This window comes from Glarea lozoyensis (genome assembly GCF_000409485.1).
Source record: "Glarea lozoyensis ATCC 20868 chromosome Unknown GLAREA2, whole genome shotgun sequence".
In the NCBI taxonomy this organism is placed as follows: Eukaryota; Fungi; Ascomycota; class Leotiomycetes; order Helotiales; family Helotiaceae; genus Glarea; species Glarea lozoyensis.
This window is the reverse complement of record NW_007360994.1, coordinates 2,554,290-2,569,125: the sequence shown is the minus strand read 5'-3', so window position 1 is coordinate 2,569,125 and position 14,836 is coordinate 2,554,290. Positions and strand designations below refer to the sequence as shown.

The 14,836-nt window shown below is 44.9% G+C and overlaps 5 protein-coding genes across 5 annotated transcripts; 3 read left to right on the top strand and 2 right to left on the bottom strand.

Moving 5' to 3' along the window:
• Nucleotides 1-397: 397 nt before the first annotated feature.
• On the top strand, nucleotides 398-1,393 carry GLAREA_04167 (uncharacterized protein; the record flags this gene model as incomplete). Its single annotated transcript, XM_008084420.1, has 2 exons — nucleotides 398-509; nucleotides 597-1,393. 2 exons carry the CDS (start codon nucleotides 398-400, stop codon nucleotides 1,391-1,393), a joined length of 909 nt encoding a protein of 302 aa, XP_008082611.1.
• Nucleotides 1,394-1,904: 511 nt separating this feature from the next.
• Nucleotides 1,905-3,707, bottom strand: GLAREA_04166 (MFS general substrate transporter; the record flags this gene model as incomplete). Its single annotated transcript, XM_008084419.1, has 4 exons — nucleotides 1,905-2,621; nucleotides 2,671-3,328; nucleotides 3,379-3,529; nucleotides 3,581-3,707. The coding sequence occupies 4 exons, from the start codon at nucleotides 3,705-3,707 to the stop codon at nucleotides 1,905-1,907; spliced, it is 1,653 nt and encodes a 550-aa protein (XP_008082610.1).
• Nucleotides 3,708-6,521: 2,814 nt separating this feature from the next.
• Nucleotides 6,522-8,700, bottom strand: GLAREA_04165 (uncharacterized protein; the record flags this gene model as incomplete). The annotated part of the gene is made up of 5 exons (XM_008084418.1): nucleotides 6,522-7,092; nucleotides 7,144-7,224; nucleotides 7,288-7,403; nucleotides 7,457-7,644; nucleotides 7,725-8,700. The coding sequence occupies 5 exons, from the start codon at nucleotides 8,698-8,700 to the stop codon at nucleotides 6,522-6,524; spliced, it is 1,932 nt and encodes a 643-aa protein (XP_008082609.1).
• Nucleotides 8,701-10,791: 2,091 nt separating this feature from the next.
• Nucleotides 10,792-12,003, top strand: GLAREA_04164 (uncharacterized protein; the record flags this gene model as incomplete). Its single annotated transcript, XM_008084417.1, has 1 exon — nucleotides 10,792-12,003. One exon carries the CDS (start codon nucleotides 10,792-10,794, stop codon nucleotides 12,001-12,003), a length of 1,212 nt encoding a protein of 403 aa, XP_008082608.1.
• Nucleotides 12,004-13,359: 1,356 nt separating this feature from the next.
• Nucleotides 13,360-14,088, top strand: GLAREA_04163 (uncharacterized protein; the record flags this gene model as incomplete). The annotated part of the gene is made up of 1 exon (XM_008084416.1): nucleotides 13,360-14,088. One exon carries the CDS (start codon nucleotides 13,360-13,362, stop codon nucleotides 14,086-14,088), a length of 729 nt encoding a protein of 242 aa, XP_008082607.1.
• Nucleotides 14,089-14,836: the final 748 nt, after the last annotated feature.

Here is a 14,836-nt window from a genome sequence, read left to right as displayed (position 1 = left end):
AACGACATCCACAGGCTCTCTTGCATGCCGAGTGTTGGATAAAGAAAACCCACAGGAAAGCTGCATGCATATTTTCTTACAAACTCTTTTGTGTTTTGTATTTCCAGGAGTTTCCACTCCAAAGGAGTTACGAAAAGTATTTCAGCTCTATATACTAGTCCGCACAGATCAGGCGTTTGCACTTCAGATCGAATGAAAGTTTGAAAGAAATTACTCATCCCTCTAACTTGACACTTATAACATTATAGTGCTTTGTCGTTTCCAAGCAACCTTGGCAAAGCAAATCTCTCTCGGTTCGTTTGAGTCAAACAAGCTGCTCTAGTGTGTATATATTTCCACCAATTCCATCCTGACAGGTACGGTCCGAATAATTACCTGCTACCGTATCAACATCCAAATGGTGTCCCAAAAAAGAAAATCTGTCTCTAAAGACAACGCAAACCAGGCTGAGGAAGGTACCGGACTTTTACCACCCCAACGGAAAATGCTCCGGTCTTACTCAGCAGCTTGTAAGTTACTTACACGTTATATGCAGCTAAAAATATTTCCGTATCATCTGAGCGTGCGCAACTTGCTAATGCTCGATTTATGTTTAGTGAAAACACGCATTCCGAGTTTGCATGCGGATCAACCCTGGATCGCCAGACTTCCCATTGAAATCTTAAGCATTATAATCCAATCTGCTCTTGACGACGACCAAGAATACTATGATCCTGATACCCTCAACGTTAAAAACGTAAAGCCAAAGCTGATGTATGGCTTTATTCCAAAGGATGATGCATATCGTTACGCTCCTGTCTGTTCACTACTGAAGGCTTTCCCACGACTCCGCAGCGAGATTCTGAAGGTTTTTTTCTCGAGAAAAGTGGATTTGATTAACATAACAGGCGAAGCTGGCCTCGAATTCCTCCAATCACTCTCAGCCTCAGAAATTGAAACTTATCCTCGACAGTTATGCGTTCCATGGTACGGTCGACAGTCGGACGTCGCATTCCGAAGACTTGCAAGGTGTAAAAATTTGAAAAGTTTACAAGTTCTTATTAAGGATGACTCACACATACATCGTATTGCCAAATTGAATCAGTCCTTGGACAGATGTCCTGGATGGGATTCTATCATGAGTATTCGAGGGTGCAAGGAAACTTCACTTGTCGTCGTCGCTTTCCGCCCGTCTACCACACAAATTCATCGCGTTTTTGTTAGACAGGTCCGTTCCGGTGCCAGAATCCGTGAACAGGTTCTTAGGCGCGAGTTTACGCCGGCGACACAATATAGGATGGATATTGCTGGTCTGGAACGACTAGGAGTTGTCTCATACGTCGATATGGCAAGGCTTATGCAGACTACTTGTTCCCAACCCAGATTGCAGCAAAGTGAAGGCGGCACAGGATAATTAACACTGTAGCACAGCAAGCAACGTGAGGCTTGATCAATGAGCCTGAGTGGGACCCATCTTGGGAGCAGGGAAGAAGGAGCGACGAAGGTCTGGTGATTTTGGACGAGAGGAGTTCTGAGTAGTCTTAGGTGCCTTATATTAGCTCGTATCGATTTCTGCGGACTTCACATCGTATTAAAGCATTGTCTTTCATTGTATCTACTGAGTGTTAAGTCTACCTGTAAGTAACAATCTCTCTTCTTTTTACGAACGCCCACAAACACCTGTTCCAAGCGTAAGGATGGCAGATGGAAATCTTGGCCGGGCAGTCGAGAGAGCTAGTTGGCAAATACCCTGCGTTAAAGTTGCATGTGCATAGTGATAGGATGGTGGCGTTGATGAGTGCCTAGATACGTTAAGGTCACTGATTGAGAATTACGTGGCTAGTTGGAAACAATGCATCTTTTATGTATTTGTAATTGTATTTCATTTCATCATTAATTTCGCGAATTTAATGCGCAGCTAAATTTCAAACCCTCTCGACTTCAACGGCCTGAGTCCGAACATTCTCCTTCTCACCCTCCAACTTCTCACTGGCAATAACCTGCTCGTTCGCCTCATTCTCTCCGAATCTACCAATCTGCCACCATCTGAGAGTGAACAAGCGATCCATACCCTCCAAACTCCGACCAGCGGTTTCTGGAATAAAGAACCATGCCCAAGCACCTCCGATAAGAGTAATGACAGTGAACAGCCAGAATGTTCCAGCTGGACCAATACCGCCGTCGTGTTTCGGAAGGAGCATGTTTGGTACGGCCCTCGAGTTTCCGTATTGATTGACAAAGTGGAAGCACATGACCATAGAGGAGGAAATGGCGCGGATTCGGAGAGGATAGATCTCAGCGTTGAGGAGGTACTGCATAGAGTTCCATCCCATAGCCCAGCCGAAACCAGAAAGATAGATCATGACAATGGCACCAGTGGCGGCGTGCTGTTGGCTAGATGTGAATTTTTCACCACCCTCCAATTGAGGAACGGCAGTCAAGAATGCTGCGATGTAGCACATTGAAAGTGCCTGAAGACCGATACCGATGCCGAGAGATCGTTTACGTCCGATAACATCGACTAGGAAGAGTGCGCAGATGATTGCAGCCACGAATTTGACAACTCCAAAAATGGCGGTTGCGAATAGCTTTTCGTTTTGTCCCTTGGTACCCAGCAATGCGAAGAACTCAGGTGCGTATATCTTTGAAAATTAGCAAGGAGACCGACTATGCGAGACGTACAAAACTTACAGTTATGCTTTGAGCTCCGGACCACTGCGAGAGAAGCTGCGAGAACAGTCCAAGGTAGATACGGTAGAAGTTGTTGGGCATCAAGAACATCTCCTTCAAGATTCCAACCCATCCGGCTCCAAGCGTAGCCTCTTGCTCTTCGTGAAGTTGGTTCTGGATGTCAGAGATCTCCTTGATAACATGCTCGTCATCCACGGAGAGGCCACGGACACGGGCGAGATTTGCAGTTGCCTTGTCATCTTGACCGATCTTGACGAGGTATCGTGGTGATTCGTAGTTGAAAAAGGAAAGAATGAAGATGATACCGGCGAACATGACGTGGATAGTAGTTGGTACGACCCATTGGTTGGAAGTGCCCTTTGGAATGTGCAGTTGGGATCCCCATGATGCAAAGTACGCAAGCATAATACCGATGTATACTGATCCAGAGAAGGCACATGTGCAGAGACCTCGAACGGATTTTGGAGCGATTTCAGAGAGATAGACTGGGGCAACGACAGTGGTCTGACCGATACCGAGACCAGCGATGAAGCGGCCAGCGTAGACCTGTCCAAGTCTGCCACCGTTGGTGAGGAAAATCACGACACCGAGGATCCAGATCAAGCAGAGTTGTCGAGTTGCCCAGAGACGACCGATACGATCACAAAGAAGGAAAGCCCTGGGTGAAGTTAGACAAATGGTCTGGAAGGAAAAAGAACGACCACTTACAATCCAGCACCACCAACGGAACCAATTTGAACCATAGCAGAGATGTTACCCTTGACATTTGCGAGTTCGACATCATCCATTTTATCAAGTCCGAGTTGGTGCATGAAGTGCGATTTTGAAAGTGTTCCAGAGATAAGACCCTCATCGATTCCTAATTATACATTAATATCGGAAGACGCTCGATCGAAGAAAGAATACATACCTCGAGCAGCGCCCATAATGCCGAAAGACACGACCGCGAACCATAACCGCCAGTTTAGAACCTCCTTTGGATCATTGCCCCGATTGAGCTTGAAGATATTTTGTGGTCTACCACCACCGCCGGCCATATTGAACTGATAGATTCGAAGACTGGCAGACTTTGCAAGAGAATGAGCAGCCTGTGAAGGGAAAGAGATGTTTAAACTTGAAAGTCGAGAAGCTCTTGCTGAGGTGATACGAGAACACAAAGTCGGGGAAGCTGTGTTACTTATAGAGTTGGACAGCTGGTGATCAATTTCAAATTGATAGGGCGGGGTTCTCCCCGCTGGTGAATGAATACCATCGTTGACAACCCCGCGTGTGGAGCCCGGATTGTCTGATAATCTGGTGAATGTTACGTTAAGTCTGTGATGGAAGCTACCCCGGAGGCCCAAATGGGCAAAGACCACCCCCTGCAAGAAGATAAAGCGGAGAAGCCTGGCGACTTTTCTTCCCTAGACGCTGGGCGCCAAGTGAGCTTCAGCACCCAGAGGGTTGAAAATACGATTTAATGGCCGAGAGTAGTGGGGTAACACGCGCTTGGAGGGGGTGGATAGTCGCAATGGCCTTTTCGCAAGCTCAGGCGTGTATGAGGAGACGGGATAAAAGTCAAAATCTTCTCATGTAGATGGCTCTTGGCTACGGGCTTGCCCAGACCTGTTGGCATTGCTTCCTTGACAGCCCTCCGCCGTGGCAAAGGCTTCGCTTATCCAGAAGCACCCTGAGTGGCTCATGACTCTGACAACCATTACCGTACATAACGCCGTCGACGACATGTTGATAGGCATCGTCGGTCTTGCCGAGCCTTTGATACCCTCCAAGTCGTCATGGGATTGATTGCGAGGAGGACATTCGCATGTTGTTTCGACAATTGTGTCGTTGAGGGGTCAAGCGAGAAAACACCATTTACGAGCTTTGAGAGGGCCCGTAAAAACCCCAGAAACCAGATGAGCCGGACGCTTTTTCCCCAGATCAAATCTCCACTTGGAATTCCAGAAATTCATTGTGACAGTTTGACAAGTAAACGCACTAAACACACCGCCAAAGACCGAGATCCGGCCAGAGATTAAGGTCACTACTAGAGCATCCAGAATGAATTATTCGCAAGGAGTGTCCCAACAAACTCCCCACCATCACGTTAGCTGGTTGTCACACGGAAGCTTTCCCCAGTCCTGTAGAGGACGCTCGGCGTCTTGCAGCAGTCTGTTCCAATCATTTCAGGGCGTTCGGCGGCTTGGCAACCCAAAGTTCCCCAAGACTCGAAGCTCTCTTGGCTTGGCCGTCGGCGAACATGGCTGTTGCTTCGACTTGCTTCAGGGGCTTGGGCGAGCTTGATTTGACGAACCTCACCACCATTTCCGACCTGGCGCATCTTCAATCCTGCAAACAACGGTATTTACCGCGCCGAAATGCAAACCGGGCAACTACGGAAGGTTAAAAACTCACCATCTCGAGGCATATAGTCGCGGGAGGTTGATCGGCATATGTCTTCGCTCAAACTATATAGACTTGCGCACGCCATGTCGGAATTTCGAGGATTGAAGTCTTGGACTCTAAGGTATGAAGATAGTAAAGGCTGAGACTTGCCATCTCTTGACTCAGGAAAGCACAAATGAGCTCGGTTCACGAATCCATCATTGATTGAGTGGGTGTTGTGCTTGGTTATCGTGCCACTTTCATCAAGGCTGGTCTTCCTCTCCAGTTTTCTCCCCATACCGTCGGTCTTGGCTACAATCGTCGCCCACTTCAATCATCGGAGGCAGCGAAAATCATCAGAAATCATGTGTTGTTCATTTTTGCATCAAACAGCCCAGCACAATAAGGTTTTATTATTTGCTCGAGATGCAAGCGTTTAGGAAACCATAATGAGTGCGGGATTCCCTGTAATTCACAATATGTTATTGAATCCTGTTGTTTCTGACTAGGCTCCGGTTCCAGGCTGCGCCATTGCCTGTAGCACTTGCGACTAAGTATTTTCAGCAGCTCCTGTTCCACCCGACACTTTGCGCACTACTGCAGGTGCGTTTGCCTGAGTATTGATTTCTTAGAAAGTGAGCTGGTAGCGTGACTTAGTCAGGCAAAAGGTATGGAGGAACATCATTATCTATTCGCTGCCCGAAGGCTACTACTTTTCTACTCAGTCTGTCCAAAAGTGTCTTCGCTCCGCTTTGAAATACAAGGGAATGTGACTTTCTTCGAAGTTATCTTAAAAAGCCTTGAAATAATTATTTAATTCTAGAAGTAGGGGTACTTATTGGGTAGACTCTTTCGAATACCCTACGGTTAGACCTTTTCAACGAGACCGCCACCACTTAAGACGGCTTTTTTACCATCTTGGCAACTACAGTGGATCTCAACTATAGGACAGTATTAGTTAATCACCCCTAATTATGGATTATATCAACCTTGACGTTGATTAAGCAAAGCGGAGCGAACACACTTTTCGACGGACTGAGTATTTATTGTAACTTATTAACCCCTGTGCACTTGGCTCTCTTACAGAGTTAACTCCGACCTCCTAGAGTCCTAGTGTATATGACAAATAGATCCAACGCCCTAAAGCTACGACCGCCTCAATTCGCTCACGTAGATTTCCAGAATGGTAACACAGCATTTAGCTAAATGCAGGAGGAGCTGTTTCTTTGACGAAGAGCAATACTAGTCACGGTCAATTTTAGGAGCTAATCAACTCTAGAAGCATACTTCTCATCCACCTTCCAACGGATAATAAAAACAAGCTATACTTTCGAGACGCGGCTACAAATACAATCATAACTATCAGGTCAAACACATGCGCCTACGAGGTGGTTCCTGCCATGTTTCTATTGCCCACCAAGGTATCATACGTCAACACAAACTCCTGCAATGCCCAAAATGCAATTCGTAAACCACTCCATGATTCCTCAAGGCGAAGGAAATCTTGGATCCTCACACCCACACGTCTTTGGGGATGTCATCTGATAGCATCCAGGAGCCATAGCAACCGATTCCATATTAGGTCCTCCTGTTATCGACTTTTTCCCACACCAATCTATCAACCGTGGAAGTTGACAATCAGATGACTTCTCACATTGCACTACCAGAGATGTCTCGACCGGCGGCGCTGGTTCTGGAGAAGTCGTTGTTGGGGCTTGATTTGCGCATACATCACTGCGACGCTCGATAGGAAAAGCTCCTGGGGGTAGGTTGGCCAAAGCCTCAGGGCTATAGTCCAGGAGAGTGTTGACATCCCATTCCCAAAGCTTCGCGCCGTATATGTCCATAAGCTGTTTGTGGCCAATGGATTCGGCGGTTTCTTCTCCGTCTTTCATCAAGTCGCCAGACTTCAGTACTGCCAAATTCAGGTTTGTGACCATGAACATTAATTCTGTCTGCCTTGCTTTGAGAAAGTCCTCTATCCACTTTTTATAAGTTTCAGCCCAGTTGTCGGAGACGCTAGGATCCTCGCACTTTTGGATTTCATCAAAATGCAAGCTAAAAAACGTATTAGTTTGGGTATGTCTCAAGGGGTGAAGTGATACTGACAGTCCTCGGTAAATGTTTGTGTTTATTATCCTAAATTGTCTCGCTGGGCCGGTCAACCTCAATATTCCAGCTGCCATCCCTCTATTGGACTCGTTAGCTTTAGAGAAATCAGAAAATCATTATCTTCCTTTCAAGAATTCTTACATGTCGTTCATCTGATTAATATTACCGGCAGCCGTCCCAGGGCCAGTCTTGATACTTTCTGGTTTGTAATAACCTGGGGTAAATATTTTGCCCTTTTCCGTGTTTATGTAAGTATCCTGAAAATATCTTAGCATGCTGCTATTAAAAATGATTTTGAAAAAAGTCTTACGATTCCAATAAATGCTTTGTTTTCGTTATTTGGGAGCTGATACCAGAGTGACTGTAACCTGGTATTGCTTTCCACTCTTTTGTCTTTTGGATTGGTCTTCCCGAATAATTCAGTAACTGGCCCACATCTGGGATGATCTGCACTATTTAAAACGCTTTCAAAAAATAACTTTAGGAGCTTCAGCTCATCTATACCTCTATATTAGTGATCTGGTAACGAGTTATGTATAAACCAGAGGAGAGACAAATATTTGTGGTTAGGCACTTACAAACATGATCAACATTCACAAACTTTGTGGTTCCACTCTTTCCTTGAGCATTGTACCCTGGAGGGTAGAGTTTGCCTCCTGGGGATGTATCATCCGGGCTTCTGTTTCCAACTCTGGTGAGAAGTGCGATTCCACATTCAGCGTTTGCTTGTGGGACGTACCACCTATAATCTTCCATATCTTTGTCTTTAGCTATATCAGGGGCTTTTTTGTAATTCGGAGGCCTAGGTCTGTCGTTGTCTGTGGGAAACGGATGCTTGGAGCATAGTCCTAGGAAGTTTAAATGTCCCTTTTTGTCCCGTTTAGACAGGCGTGCTGCTTTAACAACACTGGGGGCGGGCCTAACTTTTCGACCGAAGACATTTGGAGCTGCGTCGTTTCTTTTGCCGACGAGATTTTCGTCTGTATCTTCTGACTCTTCGTAGTCTTCCTCTTCTGGGTTCATCGTGGGCTTAGAAGGAACATATTTCCAACACAAGCTTTTGGTGGTCGCCGTTGACGACGCTGTTGTAGCGATAGGCTTCGCAGGCACTAAAGCTATTGTCATTGTTATGGGAGCTGCAGGGTCTGCAATGGCAGTGACGCTAGCCTCGCTGAGGTCGTTTTGTGGAACAGTAATATCAAGTGGGTAAGATTGGCCCTTTTCGGTCAAGTCTTTCAGAAGATTCGCAACGAATCCTGCTATAGTAACATCGCCAACTGCTACAACAGCCAATTTAGCTGCTGCAAATACTTCAAAGGAAGTCATAACTCTCGGTGCAAAGTTGATACCACAAGACAGTCCGCTCCGTTTCACGGGAAGTGAACAACTTTCACCCGCAATCTTTTTGACCTCGTCGAGAAAAGCCGGGGAAAGAAGAACATTATAGCCACCGTTGGGAGTTCCCGTCTCATCTTTGTCGCCGGATACCGATACTCCCACAGGTCTCGAGGTTGTCACAGCCTGCCCAATACTATCAGTAGTGGTTATTGGCATATCGTATAGATAAGCTGAGTTAACTCCAATTCATTTTAGTGATCCACTCTCGCTTGTGAGATACAGAGTATTAACTCCGACTTTGCCTGCGAATTTGCTTTGCTCGCCCGCGAGATAAGCAGTGTTGATTTGAATTATCTCTGTGATAGTGTGAACGTGGACAGGGTCGACCTGGATCTGCCGAGGAAGAAGAGAATGTGCATTTTGATTTATGTTTGTTTGGGAGTTAATTCCAAACGCAGTAGCAGGGAGAATTATCAGTGCAGAAAGCCAACAGCTAAACGCTTTGTTGATGGTCATAACCGTAAATGGGCGAGACGTTAAGTCAAGCCTAGAAAGAAATATAAAGATAAACAAGCCAAAAAACCAGAACCAAAATAAGAAATTGAAAACTGATATCACCACAGTCAATCGAGTTCTTCTCCGGGTTTAAGTATCCAACGAATTCATAGCTAGACGTTGGTTGCAAACTGTTGACATACTGGATTTTGATCCTCTCAAAAACAATACCTTACCAGCCAGACTTCTAAAATTGAAGATGGGGCTGTGATTTGAGGTCTCGAAAATATCAAAGAATCCCGCTAGAAAGTCGCCTTGTGATGTGGTAAATGGGAGAATGAGAACGAAAGGAAGAAAATCCAAATTAACACTGACTCTATTGTTTGTCACTGTGGTCAATACTTCAAACCTCGTGACTGTTGGCAGGAGCTATGGCATTTTTAAATCATGGGTAGAGGACTTGAGACCGCCTAATCTACCAACAGCTTGTATAATTGAGACTGTTGGTGTTGGGTGGCTGGTTAAAGAAAACAAAAGGAATCATGTTACCGAGCTAAACCAACCCTTCAGTGTTGGCTTGAAAAAGTCCAGGAGTAGGATTTTGGACTGTAATAATGGATTTGGCCACGAAAATGTTTCTTCCGACTGTTGGTAGGATGCTTGGTGCACGTAATTTTTAATTAGGTGAACCGAGGAAATTAAGCTTTTGGGATTTGTTTCCTGCCTACATGTACTATTGAGTTCATGCACTATCCAAGCTATTGTACGATAATACTAACATAAAGCAGTTCTAGCTTTCAATCACCATTGTGGTATTGTGGTATTTTGGAATTTTGGTTGAATAAAACAAACTCAGCCGATTCAGAGTTGACGGAAATCCCAGCTATAATCTGCAGCAGTTAATCAGGCGTCCATGCCGCATGAAAGGAAGGGGAGCATGTAGATGAGGCGACGCATATCTTAAAGATCAGCTGCTATACAGCGTCTTGCTAGCCACTAGTGAGTAGAGCTTTCATGCGTTCGATTTCGTGGCAAAGTATGCTGGGTCAAGCAAGTATCTGCAGGCTGCTGCTGGTTGTTGTAGAGTTGTATCAGGTTGTACACTGCGGCATTTGTAACACCCCATGATTGAAGGTGCAACCTGCTTCCAACAAAGGATTAAAACGCTTCCCATCTCCCTTTTTCCCACAAAATGTGATGCTTTTTCTGCTAACGTACAATACTTAGTGTGCGTTAGAAGTTATTACGAGATGTGGTCACATGTTTTTTCTTCTATAAGAACGCTATTTGCATAGAGATATACCACAAATAGCCTTCATAATTGATGTCAGGATTTGAAACATTACACAATGAAGCCTGGTCTTCAGAATTATTGTGACCGTGATATGTCTCGTGACTATCCCGTGACTGTCTCTTGACTAAATCATATGACCCTCAGGTTAACAAAGTGAGGTGAAGTTGGACTGTTGGTGGCTGAAAGCCAACAAGTCGCCACGTCACTCCAAAGATTGTTACTTTAATCTTCTCCTTCTATCCTTTTCTTCTCGAATGAAAATATCTCAAGAGCCAGTAGTTCGGAGCTCACTCACTCTCCCTGGATAATTTCACTAAACACTATTTACAAGTTCTATCCTGACGATGCAAAATCTGGACAAGCTTCCGAACGAGATCTTACTGATCATTGTCCGAACGACCTACAACTCTCTACCATCCCTTACACTTGTGTGTAGGAAACTCCATCAAGTCTTCAATCCACTCCTGTACCGATGTGTCCATTACCAAAACAACAGTCAAATCCCCAGTACCGGAAAAATGGAATTTCCAGACTGGTCTTCAGCGTTTCCTCAGGGGAAACGTAGCTTAAAGACCCGTCCGCGACATGATTCTCATATTATACGGATTAAGGAATTCCTAAGGACAATGAAATCTTCACAACAATTGACGTCCTACCTCTCTGCTATCAGTCTTGCATGGTGTGATTCTTGCGATGAATCGATAAGCCGGGAGCTCATTGATCTTGTGGGACCTTCGATTAAGCACCTACACCTAAAGCCATCGACTCCAATTTCAATGGATATGATGCCTCTGTGTTTGACTTCTTTGGAATTGAATACGAAAGTCCTTGGATTGAAATACCCTTCTAGAAGTGGCAGCAATTGGCGTTACAGCCCACCGACCTGGAGAGTTGATAGGGAGCTATTCTACTCCTTCTTCTGTCTGCCTAACTTGAGGTCACTTTCAGTGGAAGGTATCAGAGGTTGGGACTGGTTTGAGGGAGACGCATTAGACTTTTCTAATAAAACACACACCTCGAATATAACCTGTCTAAAATTCCCCTACAGTGCGCCGGCTGGGAGAGATCTATCTGAAGTATTGAGTTGGCCAAAGAGTCTTCTATCATATCATCATGAGTCTTGCCTCGATGATGATCGAATGTACAGCTGTAGGAGAGAGTGGGTATTCATGTTTGACGTGGAAGCTTTCGTCCAAACCCTCAGCTCACAGCAAGCAAGTCTAGAAGAAATCTTCATATCGTCAGCAAACGACGATGGTGCACAAACCTTCCCAAACCTCATAGATCTGAGCTCTTTTTCTAGATTACGGCGTGTTGGACTGATGGTAGATCACTTGGACTGGCCAACCCTTTATCAAGACGAGGAATCCCCGACTTTGCCAATCTCTATAAGGCTACCATCAGGATTAGAGGAGTTGCAGATAGAACTCACAGAAGAAGACAGGTTTCAAGATTACTTCGACAGGGACCATCAGTGGGCAAAACATTGCAGTACATGGCATGAGGTTGGTGAACTGGGGGAGTGGCTTTGCCAAATTGCACAGAGCAAAATTAAATATCCAAACTTGCGCAAAGTGACTATCTGGAGGGACAAAAACGCACCTGATGTTGCCACGTGGATTGATATGAGACCGTATCGAAATTATCATCTGGTGGAAGAAGCGTTCAGAGTGGCGAACATTGCCATCGAATGGGTGCATTCTCGAGCCCCACCTATGTTTAGTGCTTAGAGTGTGAACTGTAGGCTGCACTGGTATAGAATGTAACAGAATTTAACTCCCATTGTTTATTTAATGGACTTCTAGCCTTGCGGGAATGACAAACCTTTCCTAACACTAACCCTTTAACAAGCGCGGTATCCAAAGTGGACATAATGATTTCGGACTTCCCAAGAATAAAAAGCTCTGTGAGAAAGAATTTGTCCATCGTCAATGATCGGCAGTCGAATTCCATGACTTGATAGCGACATTTGTCAGTGATGGGACCGCTTCGACTGAATCTACTGCTACTCTAACGCTTGAGAGATACAGTGTAGTCTATTAAAGCAAAGTTAATCCCGCCCTATGGTCTTTTGACTGTACCGGTTGATTAACTTTTGTTCGGTTCTTCTCATAATAACCCTACTTGACATGTTTCAAAGTGTCATGATACGCAGGTCGATTTGTAAATGGGTTTTATGATGAGAGTATGGGAAAAGCCTACCACCAATAAACATCCATTTTGATTATCTGTCACTCAAAATGGCTCATCGAAAAGGGTTTCAAACACGCTTGAGTACGGAAACTGGGTCTACTTATTAAGCTTTGAAGCAAGTTGCCAGCTCTCGTCCTCGAGCGTATAGTACTACTACAGAAGCGTTCTCCAAAACATCACTGGCTGTGAAGATTTAAAGACCTGACGTTTGTTCTCCAAAAATTAAGTGGGATCCAACTTGAACCCATGCAGCATCCGAACTGTGAAAATAATCTTTAAGGAACTTGGGGGGTTAGATACACGCCCGATCTTTCGTACCACCATACGTACCACTTATTCGCGAGTAAAGCTGCGCCTGTCAGATCCTATTCGGTTAGTGGCGTCTTAAGCGACGACACTGAAGTCACGGTATCCGATATACGATGTTCTCGCAGGATTCTAACCGCTGGAAAGAAGATCCCACAGATTTTTTATTTTCGGTTGATAGTGTTTCCGACGCTCAGCCACTTCTTGATCATATTTGACCTGCCGGTGACCACAACTTGCAAACAAATATAACCGCCCTCACAGAATGTTGGTGGTTCCCACATGTTCGATATAGACTTGTCATGAAGTGACATGGAAACTTTTGTTTCCACCCATGGGAGTTCGGGGTCAGATAATGGAGGAATATGGTTCGATGTTGGTTTTGCTAACTATATGAATGGAGCTCTATACCGCCTTCAATGAAAAGTTATCCTTTCACTAACATTCTCTGTTTTACTTCTCAATTTTCTGCCTTTAGTTTTCTTACCTTATTTTCTTTGTGGGCAAGTTACACGACGAAATTTATCACATCGAGTCCGTCTCCAATATTTTCTGCTTCAAAAGTCAGTTGACGGCCTTCACTAAACATGCTTTTCACCGCCAACAACATCGCAATTCTCATCGCATTTTCATCATCCTTCGTTCAAGCTTTCCCATTCAAAAGAAGCAATAGTCTTAGTCTCCAGTTCTCAGGCGACGGTGAATCGGGAACAACCAAGAAAGTTCCTGCGAACACTCCAACACCATTTACAGCACCATTCATTCCGGACATCACTTCAATAACTATCATTGCTAACTTTGGTTTTTGTACCATCTTTGGGAAAGATGACAACAAAGTTCTCGGCACTATAAGTCTTTCGGAGGCAGATTTTAAAGCAGGAAAACTCGCCGCTCCATTGAAATTCGAGCACCCAGTTCAAGTTTCGAGTTATTTCTGCTCGCCAGATAAAACAACAACTCCAGTACCAGCACCAGCCGTTAAAAACACGCCGATAACCCCTGCATCTGTATCGCCACCCGTCATCGCAGCAGTCACGCCAGTTTCCACTCAGGAAAATCCGTCAGCATCTGAAGTTATCACCGTCCAAGTTGGTAATGATTCCGAAGCACGCCAGTTCCCTATTCCAGTTGATGGGATCCCCACCGATATAGTTGAAATCGAGAATACAACCGAAGTGAAAATGATCGAGGGGTCTGCTACTTGCGTATTGTTGGATCGAAAAGCTGTTACACTCGGGTCAGTCTCGGAAGATGAGCCTTTTACAACCAACGAACCAGGATTCAAGATTACAACCATCACATGTGTGAGAGGCTGAAGAGCCAGCTCAGTTCCAGCTTCATCGACTTGCTAATGATGTCCAGTGCATTGGACGGATTGTTTTTTATATCGCGTTAAATTGTTGTAACAGTATCATCTGGGGCTGGAGTTTACCTTCAAAGCATCTTGCGATCGTAGAGTTGCGGCCAGTTTATTATGTTGTAAATAATTGTAATGCTTGCAACAATTGACTATTTGCCATTTATCCTTGGTGTGAATAATAAGCAATATTCAAAAATTCACTGAACCAGATAGATTAAACAGAGAGATAGTGTCTCTGTAACCAGACTCAAAGAACATAATTGAAGAGCCTGGGAAAGATCAACGGTTTACAAACTTTATCATAAATTACGTCGTCTGATATGAGTAGCTCGTCATGGTGGCCACGACCAGAGACCCATCATGCAGCAACAACACTGGTTTCTCATTATATATCGCAAATTCCAAAGTTGGAACAATCGGCTATTTAGAAGGTCCTTTGGATTTGGTGGTAGAATAAATGTGGCCCGTTTTTACCCTCGTGGAGTCGCGGCATCCCGATTGAGCGCGGATTCCGCGAGTCTGAGCAGCGATTCTCCTCTTGCTTATAAGAGTTCGAAAATGCACACGATATCGTCATTACCAAGCTTGCCGAGAAGCCATGAGGTTATCTGCCCATTTAATGTGTGAATCAGAAGTGTTGTCGTGGTTGAAAGCTTTTGAGGACCCCACAACGTTTTCATTGGAGCCGATCGCGGACTCCGCGG